The sequence below is a fragment of the Alligator mississippiensis genome, chromosome 12 (genome assembly GCF_030867095.1).
Source record: "Alligator mississippiensis isolate rAllMis1 chromosome 12, rAllMis1, whole genome shotgun sequence".
NCBI classification, from domain to species: Eukaryota; Metazoa; Chordata; order Crocodylia; family Alligatoridae; genus Alligator; species Alligator mississippiensis.
This window is the reverse complement of record NC_081835.1, coordinates 20,000,282-20,018,983: the sequence shown is the minus strand read 5'-3', so window position 1 is coordinate 20,018,983 and position 18,702 is coordinate 20,000,282. Positions and strand designations below refer to the sequence as shown.

Here is an 18,702-nt window from a genome sequence, read left to right as displayed (position 1 = left end):
GTCCGGGCAAGGGGTGTTGGCATGGCGGGGGGTTATTTTGGAGAGTGTCTTTAGGGCAAGGAGGCGAGGCCAGGGATGCTGGCTGTGAGAGCAGTGCTGTGCCCTTGAATGCTTCATGGCTCCTGGGTGTGCTGGTGGGTCTCAGGGCAGGTGATGGGAGCCAGCCCCTGTTCCCCTACTGCAGAGAGCGCTGAGCATGGTGGCTCGTTGCCCGCAGAGCAGGGAGGAGGCCCAGGCCAAGACAAGCTGCCTGCGGGCGCAGATTCCTCAAGTTCCTATCTGGCCGCCTGGCCCCAGAGCGACTGCGTCTCTTCCTGCAGAAGGAGGGAGGGGCAGGGGCAGGACAGAGAGAAGGGGCAGTTCAGGATGACGCTTTGGTATCATCCCCTCACAGCTTTGGCATTTGGCAAAGCCTGCCAGGCCTGGGAGCAGGAGGGGCCAGGGAGGCCCTGCTTGGTGAGTCACTCGCACCTGGTGCTCTGGGGCTGCAGTAGAGGCAGCCTGCCTGGAGGTGCCCCACCAGAGAGCTAGAAGGTGTCCCATGGGCAGCCTGGGCCCCGAGACCTGCCCTTGCCACCTCCCCTCTCTTGCTGCCCTTGTGGGGTGCATCAGGGGAGCTGTGTCTGGGCTGGGCTCGCAGGGCAGCACCACAGCTGTACCCCACTGCTTTTCCTTCCCAGGCCATAGCTGCTAACAGGGAGAGGTCACCTGGCTCAACTTGGGGCAGACCCCGGCCAGGGAGATGTGCCTAGGGGCAGTGGTGGGACCAGTGTGTGTGTCCAGCTCCCAGTCCTTCCAGCCATCACCTCTGGACAGTCCTCTTGAAGAATGCACTGGGCATGAGGCCAGCTGCCCAGCACTTGGCAGCCCCCTCCACTCCCTGTTTAATGAAGCCCCTCTCTAATTGGGACAGGCTGCCCTGCCTTCGTTAATCAGCCTGCTGCCAGCCAGCGGGGAGGAGGGCACTGCAGTCGCCTCCATCCCAGGGCTTGGTGCAGCTTGTGCTGTAGCCGCCTCGACTTGCCCACAGCACCTCTGGGCTGGACATGAGAGTGCATCCAGCAGGGGAAGCTAAAGGCCGCCTGGAGCACCGGAGAGGAGCTGGATTCGTCCCCGGTAAAGGGAGTGCAAGCCAAGGCTAAGGAGGTCCCAGGAGATGCTCAGGAAGCTGCGCCTTTAAGAGGGAGCTACTGGGCCAAGGCAGCCCCTCCCCTGCCCAGGGACAGAGCAGGCCTGGGAACTAAGTTCTCCTGGCCCCAGGCAGGGAGGCTGCAGCCTGGAGCATCTGGGCTGGCACTGATCTGTGGGCCCAGCTTTGAGGGGCTATAGGGGGTCTGGGAGTCTGGAGCTTCCCAGGGCTAGAGGCCTCTGGGCTTTGCTGAAAGATGCCCCTGCACCAGCCTATGGTCCCAGTGGGAGTTGAGAGGAAGCCTCTGAGCCTGTGGAGTCTGTGTCTCCCAGCGAGGATGCAAGGACACAGGTAAATTGGAGGGGAAAGCACAGAGGTGGCTGGACACCTGCAGGGAGGGGAGGGGCCCAGCCACCTCCAGGGCACAGCCTGCCCCTGAAGAGGCCTCCGCTTTTTGCCAGCTGGGGGCTGGACCATAGGAGAAACAGGGAAAAGGTGCAGGGCTGGGAGCAGGATTTGGCCTGCAGAGTGGGGCTCTGGACTGCACTGGGTTGAGCGAGGGATGTGCTGGAGAGGAGCCTGCCATCATCACCACAACTAGGGGATTCAACCCTCTTCCCCTGGCACAAGCCAGCTGCCTGTGGGGGAGACTTCTTGGGGAGAAGGTACTCCACAGCTGGAGCCTGCAGCTGCCTCTGGCACCTGACACAGGGCTCTGTGCAGAAGTGTTTTCACAGCCCATCCCCTCTCTGCTCGGCCCTCGGAAGAGCAGCTCAAGCTAGGGAGCCGGGAGGGAGCCAGTGGACAGGCCAGCAAGACTCTCTGCAGTGCTCAGGAGATGGCTAGCACTCAGATGCTGGTGGCAGGGGTGCCTGGGCACTGATCTTAGCAGGAGCACCTCTGGGAGCCATTTGCTCAGCTTTCCCCATCCTACTGTACTGAACCAACTTAGTGGTGTGTTGTACATGTGCTGTCCTGCCCCTGACAGGGTCCATCCACACATGCTGCCAGAGGAGTGACTGCAGCACAGCTGGGACTGTCCCACATTGGGTAGGTTCAGCAGCATGATCAGGCTTCCCTCTCATGGCACTCGCACCCCACAGTCACAGTGTACTTGGAAGTCTGCGCTGCCCCGTGTCCTGCAGCAGGCAGTTCCCCGGATGGGTGGTGGAGATGGTCAGAACCCATTGCTTTGATGATTGGGTTTCAGTGCACGGCTCTTTGCCTTGGCATTGAGGGCAGGGGAGGAGATGTCCCTGACTTCCTGGCCTGTATTCATGCTGCCTCTTTCCAGACTGGGAATCCTGTGCTCCTCTAATTTGTGTGCCGTCTGGTGGCCATCCTGGTTGGTGCTCTAAGCTTCTGGAGCTGTTCCGCCTCCTGGATGTTTGTTGGTTGAAGACCTTTCTCCAGTGACTTGGTTTCTGGTGGCTGAACAGACTCCATCAGAACAAGACCTGTGCTCCTAGCTTTCACCTAGGTGCAGGGCAGTGCCCCTCTGCACAAGGTGGCCCATGTCTCTAGCTCTTGCTTGGGCTTCAGCTGGTTGAAAAGCTCTCAGATAGGGCCAGAGCAAATGGCAGGTATGTGGATGGGGCCTGCCCAGCTCAGCTCGGGGCCTGCCCTGGCTCAGTTCCCCTCAGTGGCTTTGTTCACCCTTGCCTTAGACATGGTAGTGCTCTCAGCCACTCTGTAACCTCAGTACCTTGGTGTCTATGGGATGGGGCAGGGTCAGTGGACCACTCGTCTTGGATTTCTCATGTGATCCCAGGTGCCTGCCCTGTTCCTTCTTCAGTTGTATTTTGGGGGCTCCCAGGATGGAGCTGCCTTAAACGGTCACTGGGAATTGCTTTGAGACTGAGGCCTTCCTAACCTCCTCCTGAGGTGGGCGGAGGGTCCCCGGAAAGATGGCTTCTCCTCAGGAATGCTCTGTCTGGTGCAATGCACTCATTATTGGTGGGAGCCTCTTGGGGCTGCTGCAAAATGCACATTGAAGGTGTGTGTCAGTGAGATGCTGGAGGTTGGATAACCTGGGGGCTTGTTCCATTAGGTAGAAACCTAGGGGCTGAAGAAGCTCTAATTTTCCATGGTCGTGGAGGGTTAGTGCTGATGGGGCATAGGGGAGATGCCTAGAAATTTCCTGCTAGCCAGAGAAGGGGTGATTTTGGGGTTACTTGGGCTATGGTGAAGTGCCAGAGCACCCCACTGCCCTTTGCTGGTTGGACCATCCCAGACCTCTGTGTTGCATGTGTTCCCTCTCCCTGAACTGAGCTGCCCAGCAGCACTCTGGGCAGAGACTGGTATGGCAGGAAGGAGAGGTCAGGTGCTGTGGCTGGAAACGAACAGGAGAGATAGGGCTGCTTTGTCAGTCTCAGGGACTGGGCTTCCATTGGGTTTCAAAGAACCCCTGTTTTTTCCAGCCAGGCTATGGGGCACCATGAAAGACTGGTAAACCCATGCAATATCAGCTGGGGTGAAAGTGAACTGGACTGAAATACAGATAGGGGTATAAAGCATGTACTCTCCATAGCTCCAAGTTGTTCTGGCTCAGAGCATTTGCTGTCCACAGGCACGTGTCTCCCTATGACAATAGAGTCCACATATAGAGGCCTTGTAGGGATTTCCGTTGCACCTTCCTCTGGAGACAGGCTAGATGGCTCATCTCCTTGCTCCAACAAGGCAATTGATGTTCCTATTTGTGCGTACTTGGGAAGCATGCAGATCTCACAGCGATGGGAGCAAAGTGTCTAGATAAGAAGATGCTGGCCAGGCCGGGCTGGTCTCAGGGGAAGTTTGATTCCATTTTATTGTATTGTTTGACTTGGCTAATGGTAAGCTTGGGATTGCTGGTGAGACCCTGGGGCTTGCTCAAGGTGGAATGGTCTTTTGCTGGGTTGTGGCTTATTAGACGTGCCCTTTGTGGATCCCTAGGGGCTGAGCTAAAAAACAGCCAGATAACGTTATATGCTGTAAATAAGGTCAGTCCTCTTGCTCTCAGAGCCCCCTGCTGCGATGTGTAGCATTGGACACTGGCCAGCTGTTCCCTTGGGAGCACTGAGTGTTTCCAGGCAGGGCACTGCCCTGCCAGAGTCGGTGGTCTCTGGTTGCACAGGATCCTGTGTGGAGTGGGTTAGTTGACATGGTATGTTAGTCTGAACTCAAGAGCCAGTGCACGCTCGGACAAAGGGCCCCATTCTCCCTTGTGGGGTGGAGCGTGAAAGTCCCCTCACAGACCAGATCCCTCTAGCATGGGGAGAGGGGATAGTGTGGCTGTCCTACCCCTTCCCAGTGTCCCCTGTGCCCTGCCTCTCAGGAAGCCTCTACATCCATCTGGCCCAAACACCTATTCAGTTTTTCCCCAGAACTTCCAGGCAGAAACAACTGGTTTGGTCAAATGCCAATCCCCAATAGTGTTACCAGGCCCCAGGCACTAGGTCCTAGAGTTTGGTCATGGAAAAATAGGAGAAACTCCAAGGCAAAGGGGGCATTTGCCTCAAAAACTGCTAGATGTGCTACAGAGCCTTTTGTTTCCCTGGGGTAGAAGGAGCCTCAGTTTTTGCAGGTCACCAGCTCAGAGTCATGGACAAGTCGGATTGGAAGGGATCTCGGAGGTTGTCTGGTCTAACCCCCCCATCAGAGGCAGGGCCTCCCTATCCAAACCATCCTGTACCAAGCCACTGTCTAAATTGGGGTGTCAGAGATCCAGACCATGAAGCCGTAGTATCAGTCCCCGCAATGCAGCACACGCAGCAGCCAGCCCCATACTTGGCATGCAACACCTGTGTCAGACTGGCTGTTCATGCTGCACCCAGGGCCAGTCTGCATTGGGCCCATAAATTGTCCCCGTGTGCTGGATCCCCAGCGCATGCTCCAAGCCAGCCCCACATGGTGCATGTGGTGTCTGGGGCTGGCCAATGGACAGTAGTGGGGAGCAGAGAATTGAGGCTCGATCATGGCATGTGCTGCCTGTGGCCTCCCCACACCGTCCTAGACTACCCCTGTCTAACACACACATACCCACCCCCCCACACACACACATGCCTGTGGTGTGCTGAGGCCCCGCATCCGATGAGTTTCACAGCCCTCGTCCAACTCATCCCAGCAGCCAATGCAGTGATCTTGTGTCCACCCAAGCTTGTGCTCTCTCTCCCGCTTTCTCTCTGGATCTCAAGGTGCAAATCTGTTCTGCCTCACTTGTGGCTAACACTACAGCTCCACCCTGATGCAGCCCCAAGTCAGAGGGACCTCCCCTGCTGTGGGTGTGAGACCTGCTGGGTGCCTCTGCAGGAGGGAGGGGAGGGGGGGCAATGGCTGTGGCCAGGAAAGCCTCCCAGTTGGGGCAGGGAGGGGCCTCCACACCCACTGGGGGCCCATTGGCTGTGGCGGCAGGGGCAGGGCTGCAGGAGCTGCCAGCACTGCTGCCCCCAAAAGCAGTGCAGGGAGGAGGCGACCAGAGCCTGGTGCATGGTGCAGGGCGATCGTGGCTGCAGGTAAGCAGGACCCTTCTCTGTCCCAGCCCCAGGCACTTCTCAGCCTCCTGCTGCCCTGAGGCTGTCACCTTCCCTGCTTGTGCCAGGGCAGCTGGGCTTGGCCTTGGGGGCAGGGAGTCAGTGGTGCACTCAGTGCCTCCAGTGTATCCTGTGCCAGAGCCCGGAGCAGCACAGACCCCCCTGCTCAGGCTGCTCCGTGCCTGCCCCCTAGCACTTGTGGGGTGCCCCTGGCTGGGGACAGGCCCCTGTGTGGGCAGCTGGGTGGCCACTGTCCCTCTGTGCAGGGGCTGAAAAGGTGGGGGAAGATGAGCCTATCTTGGCAGCTGTGGGAGTTACCCTGGGAAGGTGGTATGCTTGGGGGTCAGGTTGCAGTGTGCTGTGGCCGAGCTAAGACCCCACACAATCATTGTAGCTGCCCAGGCTCTGTGTCTTGTGCCTGCCCCTCTAGGTTAGTCCCACCTGCCCCTGCACTGGATCTGCACCAACATCCCACTGGATCTGTTCTGCTGGGGAGCCAAGCCAAGGAGTGCTTGTTGCCTGGCTTGCCACCGTGCAAACCTAGGGCATGAGCATCTCCTGGCACCAGCTCAGTCTTCCCTTGTGCATCTGGCTCTGCTGGGAGAGCCTTTAGCATCTTTCTGGCAAGGTGATGCCTTCTGATTCCCTCCCTCTTGCAAACCCACACCACTTTTAGGGTGCAGGCAGGTGTCAGCTGTAGGGAATGAGCATTTGTGGTGCCACCACAACACTGTCTGGGCACCCAGTTGCAGAGGTGAGAGCTAGGGGGGCACTGGCTGGGCCATGGGGAGTGCAGGCTGCTCAGCTGGCTTGGGCATTTTCAGCAGAGGAGGGAAGCAGGGAGGCAGGAGGAGGGGAGTGGGGAAGGGATGGGCCGCAGAGGCTGGGGAGGTGGATTCTGTGCGCACCCTTCACCCAGAGGGCGGGATCTTCATGGCAGTACGCTCCTTGCAAACAGGACCCGCAGCTCCTTGGAGCAGCTCTGGCAGGCTCTGACTTTCCCGGGGCCCCGTGGAGCTAAGTGCCCAGTGGGAGGTGAGTGGGGCCGTCGGCCAGACCAAGGGACGGTAGCGGGGAGCAGAGAATTGAGGCTCGATCAGATGAAGACCGAGTACTCATGCTTGTGACCAACTTCACACACTGCTGTAGCTCACTCGGCTCTGCTCTCTGCATGTGTGTGTGCACGGCAGGCTCCCGTGGCTGCCCACGCCCGCACACTCCTCTGCTGGGTGCTCCCAGGCCCTGTTGCCGCACTTGCACTGAGGGGCATGCAGCTGGCCTGGGGGCTGCTGGGAGGGGCTGAAGGGAAGCTAGGAGGCTTGGGGCTGGCAGATCACTGCCACCGTGTGTGCGGCATGCTTGGGCTCCTGGTCTGTAGGGGGAACCCGCCTGCCCGTTCACTTCCTGCTGATCTAGGGGCTGTGGGGCAGGATGTGCCATGCTGGGGGTGCCATTGCTAGCTTTGGGTTTAGAGACCCCAGTGGCCTGTGGTGCCCTTTGGCCCTGCTGCGTTGCTGGCCCTGCTCAGCTTTCACTGACACCAGGGGAACTTAGGAGATGCAGATGTGAGGGCTGTGAACTGGCCTGGGCTTTGCTGCCTGGAGTCCTGGGGAGCATCTCCCCTGGCTGGGAGGGCTTTGCTCTTGGCCCAGCCCCTCCTGGGAGTGTTTCTGCCCTGACCTTGCCCTTCAGCTTGGGTGGCTGGAGGTGGCTTGGATTTGCCTTCTTTGCAGCATTGGGGTGGAGGATCTGCTCCTCCTGGGGCCAAGGGCTGCTGAGTGAGCAGTGGGAAGGGGAGGGCTGGCATAGGGCTGGTGTGGGAGCTCAGCCTGTGGGGCGCTTCCTTCCCTGGGGTACTGCGTGCTCAGGGGTGGGGGCAACAGGGTGCACGCCTCCTTGGCCAGGTTGGCTTCCTCCAGGGCTGCACAGCTCCAGCTGATGCTCTCTTTGCTTTTCAAGGGAGGAGCTGGGGAGCTAGGAGCTGCCTGGGAGCCAGCATTCCTCTGGCCTCGGCTGCCAGCATAGGGGTGTGTGTTGGGCGGGGGGTGCCGCCATCATGCCTGACCTGCAGCACTGACGGTTATGGACCTCAGAATCGCCTTTGATGTTCGTCAGAGGAGCAGGGCCCCTGGGTGCTGTGTACCTGTGCCAGGCTGCCATCCAGGTTCCCAGGAGCGCCCAGCCTTTGTTGGAAGGGGCCCCCAGTGGATTTGGCAGAGAGCCCCTTCCCCACCCCTTTGGCTGGCTCTGCCCATACCAGTCCTCCCTGCGCAGCCCGGCCCTACATGCATGGTGCTTCAGGCTCCTTACCCAACCGCTGAGCGTGTGCGAACGCAGCCCACTAAGCCAGACGTGCCACCTGGGCCCTGCCAAAGCATCTCCTGCATGCTGCTCTGTGCAGAACACAGCCTGTGCAGAACAGCCCCCAGGGCCTCGGGAAGGAGTCAGTGCCCCAGAGCCCAGAGGAGCTCCCTGATTCCCTCCAGTGCTGGGGGCTCCAGTGGGCTGTGGGCTCCAGTGGGCAGAGCCCTGGGCTGGTTCCACTCCTCTCTGTCACAAACTGGCTGTGTGACCTTCCCCTCAGTAATATGGGCATAATACCGCTCCTCCTCTCCCAAAACCCGCAGTGGAGAAGCCCAATCCCAGGGTTGGGTATTATTTGGGCCACAGCTCAGCCCCATTTGGTAGCTGTGGACTCCAGGTTAATTAGAAAAGCTGGAGGAAGCCTGAGGCGACTGTTTCGTGCCCAGCTGGGCAGGGTGCTGGCTGCCTTTCGAGGGTTTGCACACTCTTAGAATTCACACGCGTGTGACTTGAGCTGGGAGGGTGCCCCGGAGGCAGTATGGCCGCCTTGTCCTTGCTCTGCACTAACTCGAACTGGGTTGGCTCATCCACAGCAAGCAGGGCTGCAAGCAGTGAGGTGCCAGTTTGTCCAAAGCCCATACAGCCTTCCAGCTGGGCTTTAATGAAGCGGTGCAGGGCCGCGTGGAGAGTAGGCCTCTGCAGCCCCTTGGTGGAGCTCCTCATTCTGGAGCTTGAGGCAGGGATGGACTGGAAGCTGCTCTGCTCAGGGGACAGTGAAGCTCCATGTTTGGAGCTCACGGCCATTTGCCCCTGGCTCCCCCCCTCGCCATGGTTCCCCTACCCTCTGCCATTCCAGCTCTCCATGTCAGCGCTCAATGGCTGAGGGCCGGTGTGACCCAGGAGAGCTCAGTGCATGGATGGGCTGTCAAACAAAAGCCAGTCTGGTTGAATTGCAGTCCTTTTAGTGGTGGCCTGAGAAGTTTGAGCCAGTGCTTTGCTGTGCTGTTCCCACCAGCCTGCCCCATCTAGGATCTGCAGCAGAAGGCACGAGGGCTGCTTTAGCTCGCTGCTGCTTCTCTAGATTGTATCCATTGCTGGGCTATAGATTAGCAGTGATGGCTCTGGGCAGAGCCCTGTCAGTCACTGTGGACAGCTCTGAGATCTCCAACCACCCAAAGAAAGGGCAGTTGAAGAGCTAGGGTGCAGGAGTTGGGGAAAAATAAGTGCTATGCTCATAAAGGCCAAGTCCCTAGTTGGAAAGCTGTGTTCAGTACAGGCCACCCAGACTCCTTTGTGGGTAGAGATGGAGTGAGGCTGCCCCTGGGAGAGCCTGACATGACTGGCCCTGGCAGAGGGGACACAATGCCATTTTCTACAGTTAGTTCATGAGCACAGCTTCATATTTGAAGGCAGAGATGTTGGCAGTCCCTTCACATTCCCTGTGAAGAGTAAAAATAAAGTTATCAGCATTTGAAAAACTTTGGCCCTGTCGCTTGGGAGGGGTGCAGGGATGGGATGACACAACATGGTGAAGGGGCTGGTGGGGAAAGCTGTGCCCTCAGAAAGGAGGTGCATGGGGAAAGGTTTGCTTTGCTTGATGTAATAAAAGTGCTTATGATGCCATGTGGCTTCTGCTTCCCCTTCCCCCTGGCTGTGGTGGGACTTCCCAGCTGAGCAACATGGAGCTGGAGGTTTGTAGGGCGGGGACGGGGTCAGAGCAGGTAGAATGGACCACAGGGACAGGGTGGTTGCAGTGCAATGACAGGCAGCAGGTTTACTCTTTAGCCCCCATTAACCTGCAGATCCTGCTACCAACACAGCTCAGAGAGCCCCAGAGCTTAGCAGAGCTCAAACAGGGCTGGAGCTTTACAGGGAGTGAAAGGGCCCAAGGCTACGGCAAGGCGAAGGTGCTCAGGCTCGGGACATGTTGGTGAGTTATCCTGCAAGAATGTGTGAGGGGTTCCTTGCATCTGGCCATGGGTCAGAGCTTGGGTCCCAGCTAGTTTTAGTAATTCACTCTGTGCACTGGGGTGCGTGCACCCTGGCCTTGTCTCTGGGAGTCTGCCCCTTTCTTCCCCTGACTGCCTTGCTGAGAGGGGAGCCCTCCTGCTTTCTCTGCTTCTTGCCTGAGCTCAGCACCTGCTTCATGTCTTGCAGGGTCCCATGATGAGAGGGTGGGTCCTGCTCCTCGCCAGGCTCCAAGCCGTGCTCCTGGCCCTGGCACCAGTGATAGCCCAGAAGAGGAACCAAGGTGAGTGCTCTCTGGGTGGGGTGCTCTGAGCACCGTGTCTGGAGACGTGGCTGGGGACAGAGAAAGTGGAGGGATGCCATGGTGGTGTTGGGGGCAGGAGTTGCTGCCTAGCCAAAGGAGCTTGGACTGAGTAGCTTCAGGCTGGTCCCAACCTCTCCCTCTCAAACCAGCCCATGCCCCATGGTGTCCTCTGAGCATGGATGCTGGGAGAGTTGGCCCATTCCCTGGTCTCTGCTGCTGGCAGGGGGGCAGGGAGGATGGTTACCCAGGGAGCCCTGCATGCTCCATGGCAGGACCCAGATCAGGCTCCTTCCAGGAGATGTTGGTGTGTGTGACCTTCCCTCCAACCTCCCTTGACCCCTACTCCTCCATGCCCTACCCAAGGCAAAATAGGGTGCCAGAAGGAGAGCCTTAGCTTTGCTAGGAGAGAGATGGATAGCGGGGCAGAGTGGGCTACCTCCCTGACCTGCTGCTGCCCCATGTCCTCTGTGGAAGGCTGGGCAGTTTGTCTGGCTGCAGCATGTAGACAGTGCTGCTTTGGGGCTTGGCCTGGATACCACTGTCTCTTCCCATCCCACTTTGTGTGTGCACGGACCATCACCTTCCCTGGCCCTGGGGCAGGAGGCAGCTTGGGGGCTTTGCCTTGGGAGGGCCGGAAGCTTCCCTGTGCTAATGCACAGGGGTGGCGGGAGGAGGAGGACCAAGTCCAAGGACCCTGGTATGGAGCGTCTCTGCAGCCCACATGGCTCTGGCTCGGATTGGCATCTGCAGCAATGCAGTGTCTGCAAGGGGCTGTGCTAGATCTCAGAGAAGGGGTGGCCTCTGCTGTGCTCTGGCTCCCTGGCCCCTCTCGGCAGCCTGCAATTGGCAGGAAGGAATGTGGCACCCAGTTGAGAAAACCTAGTACAGGACTCTGCAAAGGGGGTCAGGGCCCCTGAGTCCCTGGCAGGGTGCTGGCCATGCTGGTGCCCTGCCTGCTTACAGGAGATACCCTCTAAGCTGTGAGGGGCTTGCCTGCCTGTGCTGGGCCTGTCTCTCTCTGGGGCTCGTCGCAGTAAAGGGGCAGGCTGTGGTGGTGGCCTCTGCAGTGATCCTCTCTGCTGGGCCTGTTTCTGAGCTTCTGTCATGGAGGGGACACCTCCTGCCTTCCCTGCCTACATGGGTCAAGGGAGCTGGCCCTGAGCTGCTTGGCATTGCTCTGCAGAGACCTGCGTCAACGTCTACGCAGCTGACATAGTGTTCCTGGTGGACGGCTCCTCCAGCATCGGCCGGGCCAATTTCCGAATGGTTCGAGCCTTCATGGAGGACCTGGTCAGGCCCTTCGTCCATGTGGTGGGGGAAAAGGCTGTGCGGTTCGGGGTGGTGCAGTACAGCGACGACCCCCGGTGAGTCCCTCAGGGCCCCAGTCCCACCTCCCATCTCTGGTGGGAGTGTGTCACTCTGCCTCCCCTGAGTGGTCAGGGGGGTTCTGAGGGGCAATGGGAGGGTGCCTGGTGTTGGCCCCTGCTATGGGCTGCAGCGTTCAACTCCCCTTGGGAGAGTGATGGTGACTCATTGTAGATTGAGCAGAATTAAAAGGGCTGACAGCTCCCAAAGCCTTGCAGCCCTTGAGCTCACTTTCCTGGGGACCCATCTGCCCTGCTCTGCACTGTCACCAGGGCCATCCCCTGTCAGAGCCCTGTGGTGCTTCCCCGCGGGAGACAGAGGGCCCTGGATGGCTTCTGCTGGGATCTGACTCTCGCCTCACCCTGCTGGGACCCCATCTGCCTGCAGGGTGGAGTTCAGGTTCTCTGATTATTCCAACGGGACGGCAGTGAGGAAGGCCATCCAGCAGCTGAGCTACAAGAGTGGGAACACACGCACTGGTGCCGGCCTCCGATACGTCACTGACAACTTCTTCAGCCCTGCTCAGATCCGGCAGAGTGTCCCAAAGGTACTGCCAGGGAAACCCTGCTGGTGCCATGCCAGAGCCTGTCCTGCCTGGTCGAGCTACTCAGCTCTACCTTGGATGGAGCAGGCCAGCCTGTATCCCAGGTCCCTCAGCCTGGGGCAGGCCAAGGCAAGGAAGCAGGGTTAGGTTCCCTGCTACTCCAGCTCCCTGTGGCAAGCCTGTCCACCTCCAATGGTGAGGGGAATGCTGGGCGGGCAAGTGGGGAGGGAAGGTGCATTGGCCCCTGCAGAACAGTCCACCTGCCCGGCACCTGTCCTTCCTTCAGACCCCAACAGTCCTGGGGTCTCCATACATCTGCCACTTCTTGACTGGGGTGAGTCCATGGGATGGGGCAGGCCCTGCTATGCATCACGTGAGGGCAGTGAGGGACCTCGCTGAGATGCTCTTGCTGTGCCTGCCAAGCTGAGGTACTCACCTCCTTCCCCACCTGGCAGGTCTGCATCCTCATCACAGATGGCAAATCCCAGGATGATGCTGAGCAACCAGCCACGCGGCTGAAGAACCAGGATGTGAAGGTCTTTGCTGTGGGTATGTAGGCCATGTGACCACAAGGCTTTGAGGGTGTCTGTCTTCACCAGGTAGCAGGGAGGAGAAGAGCAGCAGGGCCTGGACAAGCCTGATCCTCTAGCAACTGGGAGGGGGCTGGGTGGTGCTGGGGCAGGAGCCCAGGGCAGGCTAAACTCCAGTACTCTGCCCTGCTTGGGAGTGAAGGGGCCAGGTGGGTAGAAGAGCCAGCAGGGCCAGGTTTGGGCAGAGGGCACTTGGGGCCCAACATCCTGACTAACCCTGGGAGCCTAGCACCTGAACCTCTGGCGCACTAAAAGCCAGGATGGCAGGTGCCTGGGCATGGGTGCATGGGATGGTGGAGAGGGGCAGGATCAGGGTACAAGAGAGAGCCCTGGTGCCCCCCTCACCTGTGCTCCCCACACAGGGATCAAGAACGCGGACCGTGGGGAGCTCATCAGGGTGGCCTCCACCCCCACCGAGGACTATTTTTTCTATGTCAATGATTTCAAGATCCTGGGAACCCTTTTGCCCCTGGTGTCCCGTAGGGTGTGTGCCAGCACTGGAGGAGTCCTGCAGACCACAGGTAAGGCAAGAAAGGGGTCTTTGATACTCTCTAGGCTCTGGCTGCATCCGATCACATCTCTCCTGACTGCAGTGACTGTCCCTGCTTTCTGGCATCCAAAGCCTGGGGGGCCTTATCCATATCCCCACTGGAATCAGGTGGGCCCTTCTGCCCTCAGCCCCGCTCTGGAAGATACTTCACTCTGTTTCTCAGGCACCAGCTTTGGCTGCTGAGTTCCTGGTGTTGCCTGCGAAAGGTTAAGTTCTAACCTTTCCATTTCCATGTTTCCTTGACATGATGCTGACTCTAGGGCCCAGCTCAGGCTGGGTCTGACCCTGGGACATGGCAATGGGGCTTCACCTGGCTCCAGGGCTGGTTTGCTGATTGGTGTCCAGCCTGGCTTATTCCTCTCCTGCCTCAAGCCTGGATTCTTCATGCTTCCCTTGAGATTATTGCCTTCCTGCTGACCTCCACAGGGGTTCCCTGCATGGGGTGGCAGAAGGCTGGTGTTCCCACCCTGCACCCTGGGATCCTGACTCTGCTCTCCTTCCCCTAAGGCCAGCAGGTGTACAGTGGCCCGGCCGACCTGGTCTTCATTGAGCAGGGCACTGACCTGCTAAAGATCCGCTGGGCTGCAGCAGGCGGTCCTGTCACGGGATACAGAATCCACTATCTGCCGCTCACTAGCTTGGGGCAGCAGATCATGGCAGAGATGAAGGAGGTGAGCACACCCTCTCCCTGCGGGGATCGGCCACTTGGCAGCCAGCTTGAACCAAGAGGCTGTGGGTGATTGGGTCCCTTGAGAAGTTGGTCACTGCCCTCTGAGAAGAGGGTTTTGCTGGCGTGAGCTGCACATTGACAAGGCACTTTATGGGAGAGGAGCTTGCCTGATGGCTAGAGCGGGGGCTCACAGCCTTTTGTGGGGGTGGTGGTTTCACTCGGCCCCTTAAGGCAGTGTATGCTGTGAAATCCCTTCAGAGACCACTCTCACGCGGGCTGGATCCAGCAGGCAGCACCATCTGCTAGATTTCCTTGAGCAGGCTGGGTGCCATTGTGCAGGGGGACAGCGCACTCCACTTCCACCAACTCACAGTCCACCAAGCTACCTAACATGGGTCACAGCCCTTTGCTGAGCAAACTCTGGCTCTCTGCATTGCTGTGAAATGGGTAAATGGCATAAGGACTTGGTGTCTTTCTGCCCTGCTCTGTACTTCATAACTCACCTGTACCTAGGTAACTGCCTAACCATGGTCCCTGTACCTGCCAGTCTTCTCATTCAGCGTGTTTCCTTGATCTGCACTAGGCAGTGATGGGGAAGCAGCTGCAATTAGAAGCCTTGGAAATGCTGGGATCTTAGGGCTGAGAAGGATCCCAAGCGTTCTGTGCTCCAGCCCCTGCTCCAAGGCAGGATGTGCTGCTCTTACACTAAATGCCAACATCTTGAAAACCTCCAACACAGGAGACTGTACAGCTTCCCTGGGCAGCTTGTCTCTCTGTCCAGTTGCTTGGACACCCATGGTGTTTCTTCCTCAGGTTTGAACTAAATCTGCTTTGCTGCAGCTTAAGCCCATCACCTGGTGTCATGCCCCCTGGGGCAAGGGAGAGCTCTTGTTCTGACAGGAACCAGTCCCTTTCCCAGCTGCTGTCTCCACTGGTTTTCAAGCCCTCTCATGGAATTAACAGCAGCCGTAAGAACGAGGGCAGGTGGCCGGAGGATGGGGGCTGCTGATGCCCCAGCTCTGACCATGGTCTGTGTGAGAGCGCTCCTCATGTGAAGCATGGGGCAGTGGGTTCTATCTTAGTCCTGAGGCTGTGCACTGCCACGGATCCCACTGTAACTATTTCTACGGTCGTTGGACAGATCAACGTTGCCCCCAAGGAGACGAGCGCTGTGTTGCGTGGGCTGAGGCCAGGGACAGAGTACCTAGTCACCATCATTGCCCAGTATGCTAATAGTATCGGTGAATCGGTCTCCAGCAGAGGACGTACCCGTGAGTAACCCACTCGGTCAGAGGGAGGGTGTATACGTCCAGCCCCCCACCCCCCGTGGGATCCAGGCTCTGTGACAATTTCCACATCTGGGGGACACCTGGTGGATGAGCCCTCTCCACTTGAAGGGCAGCTTGGGCCTTGAAGTGCACATGGGCTTTCTGGTTGTATGGTTGACTGTTGTTTGGGGATGAGCCCCCTTCTCCCAGGGCAGGGTCTGGCTTTTCTGGCCACCAGTCAGGACAGGATGGGTTTGACATGGGTGGGTTTGGTGGTGCTCAGGATGTCTTGTCATTTCTGCTCCAACTCAAAGGGTACTGCCCAGTTGGGCCTGACATTTGGCTCCTGACTAGAAAGGGGGATTCACTTTGCCACAACCCACAACCTGTCTTCTCCTTGTTGTTGGATGGCTCCATGCCTCATGGTGGGCAGAGAGGCTTGTGGGTGTGAGGCTAAGCTTCCTTTCCTCGTGGGATTTGGTGCCCCTTGACCTCAGGGGGCAGGAGCATGGGCTGAGCTAACAGGCCTGTGTGATTCTCTTTCAGAGCCCCTCCCTGGAGTGGTGAATTTCCGAGTGGTGGAAGCTGGACCCTCTTTCCTCCGTCTGGCTTGGGAAATTGGCCTGGGTTCCTTGCAGGGCTACAGGCTCACCTATGGCGCTCGAGGTGAGGGCAGAGGGGAGGAGACCAGGCCAAGTGGGTTCCACCTCTTCTGGGGCTTTGTGATCCCTGGAGCTGTGTTCTCTCCCAGCCGTGCTCCAGACTGACTCCCTCCTATGAAAGGCGTGGAGCCTGGATCTGTTCCAGCAGGGTGGGAAGCCTGTGCCTGGGCAGGCCTTTCTTCACAGCCCTAGGACTCAGCCAGGTCGGAGAGCTGGAGGAAAAGCATCTAGCATGGTCTCTGCACCTCCTTCTCCCTACCCTGCCTTTGTCCAGCTACTTCACTGGTTGTACCAGGAAGCAGACAGACATGTGGATATCTAGATGGGCGAACGTGGAGCCCATTACATGGTCCATGAATCAGACATACACACCAGTATTGCTCCAACAAGACATCCTCCCCATGGAGGTGCTTGTGCCCTGGGGCAGGAGGCAGAGGGTGCTTTGGGCTCTGATTGTGTTTGCCAAGGGGCTCTGAAGGAGGACTAGAGCCTGCTGGAGGTCAGATGTGTGATGCTGTGAGGGTGCACAGGACTGTGGTTGGGAGTACAGGGGAGATTCTCAGCACGCATAATGGGGGTGTAGGTGAGGTGTGGGTGGGAGGTTCAGTGTGTGAACGCAGGGCTGCAGCACGTGTTGTGGTGGATGGTTGGGGGTGTGTAGGAGGAGTTTGGCGTATATATACAGTGTGGGGGAGGGCAGGTCTGCAGAGGTCGCAGCACCTGTGCTGGTGCATAGACAGGGCCCGGTGCATGCGCGTGATGTTGTGTGGGGCAGTAAGAACCCTGCTTGTTGTACCCACCCGTTCTCCCTGGTGCTGCTACGGGCAAGGAGCTGCACCTGGAGCTGCCCTTCCCAAGCCTGCAGCCAGTGCACTGCATGTGGCCCTGGCAGCTTGCCCTGCATGCGGCTACGCCCAGCTGCCCTGGCAGTGCATCTCCCAGCCCAGAACTCAGGCCCCGTGGGCACTGCCACGCTGCTTAGCTCAGCAGAACCAGCTGTGCACCCTGCCTGCACCCAGTACCAGGCTGAAGGCACTGGCCTAGCACCACCTCTGGGGAGTCCCTTGAGGTCACTCACTTCTCACAGTAGCTGTAGAGGGGGTGCTGGGCCCCTTGCTCCCTTGACCCAGCCCGGGACAGGCAATGGCTGCTTGGCTCCTTACGCTGACTGTGCTAACACATGTGTAACCCCAAGCTATGGAGCCCATCATATGTGTGCTTGTACTCCAGGCTTACATGGGGTCACACCAGCTTGGAGGTACCCAGGGCTCCCCATCAGGTCAGCAGGGCTGTCCAGGTCCCATTACCTTGCAGTGAATGGCGCCCTCAGACTGGGGACGTTTCCCCTAGACACTGGGCACTTCTCACCCATCACTGTCTGCTTCCCTCCCAGGTGAGGCTCAGGTGGAGGAGATGAGCCTGGGGGCCAACGCTTTGTCTGCTGTACTCAGCAACCTGCGTCCCAACACTGACTACGTGGTCACCCTCTACCCCCGCTACTTGCAGCATACGGCAGCTCCAGCTGTGGCCAATGCCAGGACCTGTAAGTACTATCTGTAGGGAGCAGCCAGCAGCTGGGGGCCTCAGCAGACAACTCTCCCATCCAAAGGGCGCTCTGGGGCAGGCTGCCCAGAGCATAGGGGCCTCTGTGAACCTGGTGCCTGCTTCAGCTGCTCTAGACTGTCTCCAGAGGTGTCCTGGCAGGTGGGACAGAAGGTGGTGTGTGGTTTGCTAGACATGGGCTAATGGCTTTGCACAAATGGTGCTCGTCATCCTATTCCATCTGTGCAGCACCAGGGGTAGGACTCCCAGCGTCTGGGGCCATGCTTGTGGGTCTGGTCTGCTCAGCTAAAGGAACAACTCCCTCACCCAGCTGCTGTGGGGGATGGGTGCAGAGACGCCCACCCAGTGCATTATGGTGGGCGGTTGCTGTCATCCTGGGGTGAGTGCCTGGCTCCTGCTGATAGAGTTCCCCACTGTGCCCCTGAAAGGGAGACCCCAAGGATTACATCCTGGCATCCTGTGCCCCTTCCTCCTGCCTGCTCTCCCATGGCACTGAAGTACTCACATGAGTCAGTCCCTGGCAGACACAGCGAGCAGGGGTTCCAAACACCACGCCCTATGCAGAGCTCCAGCAGAGGATTGGGAAGTGAGGGGCATCCCCAGTCTGGTCAAGAACAAACTCCTTCATGTCAGAACTGGTTAGAATTATTTTTTACACAGAATGTTTCCTTTCAGACAGTGAACTGTAAAAATTACCCCTGGTTCAAAAAACATAAAAATGTTTTTTATTAAAGTTTTTCCCTCTCTCATGAAATGTTCAGAAGTTGTCTTTAAAAGCTTTTTCAAACTCCTCCCTGAACCTTATGCGTATACAGCAAGTTGGTTTTCAGGGAGAAAACTTGGTTTTCACAGAGCAAAAAAATTCTGTTATTCTGATAAAAATTTCAGAGAAATGGGGAAAATAAGTCTCTTGAAACCTGCATCACAGAATCAGCTTTGGGTCTGAACTCTGTTGAAATTTGCCAAATAATTCTCCTGGTTTTTTTCCTCCCCTCCAGCCAGCTGCATAATGTCAAGTACAAAAAAATACATATTTTCCATTACAACAAAACACCCTTAATTCTGACCTGGGTATTTTTTTTTTAAAGAAAATGTATATCATAGATTTGGGAATCTGAATAAGTCTCTGTGGGTGATGCTTTCAGTAGACGGGGATATTCCTTTTAGCTCCTGAACCTGGAATCTTTTGGTAAAGCACCTTGTTGGTGTTTCTAGAGAGGAATTAACTGTATTAACTGGCAAATATATAACACTGTCAGTTCATGATTAATCCACTA

The 18,702-nt window shown here is 57.8% G+C and overlaps 1 protein-coding gene across 5 annotated transcripts in view; it reads left to right on the top strand.

Moving 5' to 3' along the window:
* The first annotated feature begins 1,249 nt into the window (after nucleotides 1-1,249).
* Nucleotides 1,250-18,702, top strand: part of COL7A1 (collagen type VII alpha 1 chain) — an 84,018-nt gene continuing 66,565 nt past the window's right edge. For 3 of the 5 annotated variants that reach the window (XM_059716039.1, XM_059716035.1, XM_059716034.1), the window contains exons 1-10: nucleotides 6,567-6,672; nucleotides 10,099-10,192; nucleotides 11,397-11,577; nucleotides 11,966-12,125; nucleotides 12,578-12,671; nucleotides 13,075-13,233; nucleotides 13,770-13,933; nucleotides 15,074-15,203; nucleotides 15,747-15,866; nucleotides 17,256-17,405. In XM_059716039.1, coding sequence (XP_059572022.1) covers nucleotides 10,105-10,192; nucleotides 11,397-11,577; nucleotides 11,966-12,125; nucleotides 12,578-12,671; nucleotides 13,075-13,233; nucleotides 13,770-13,933; nucleotides 15,074-15,203; nucleotides 15,747-15,866; nucleotides 17,256-17,405 — 1,246 coding nt within the window. In that variant the 5' untranslated portion in view covers nucleotides 6,567-6,672; nucleotides 10,099-10,104. Of the gene's footprint in view, nucleotides 1,481-5,525; nucleotides 5,620-6,566; nucleotides 6,673-10,098; nucleotides 10,193-11,396; nucleotides 11,578-11,965; nucleotides 12,126-12,577; nucleotides 12,672-13,074; nucleotides 13,234-13,769; nucleotides 13,934-15,073; nucleotides 15,204-15,746; nucleotides 15,867-17,255; nucleotides 17,406-18,702 lie in introns of those variants that run through there. The other 2 variants (XM_059716038.1, XM_059716036.1) reach the window with 2 other exon arrangements.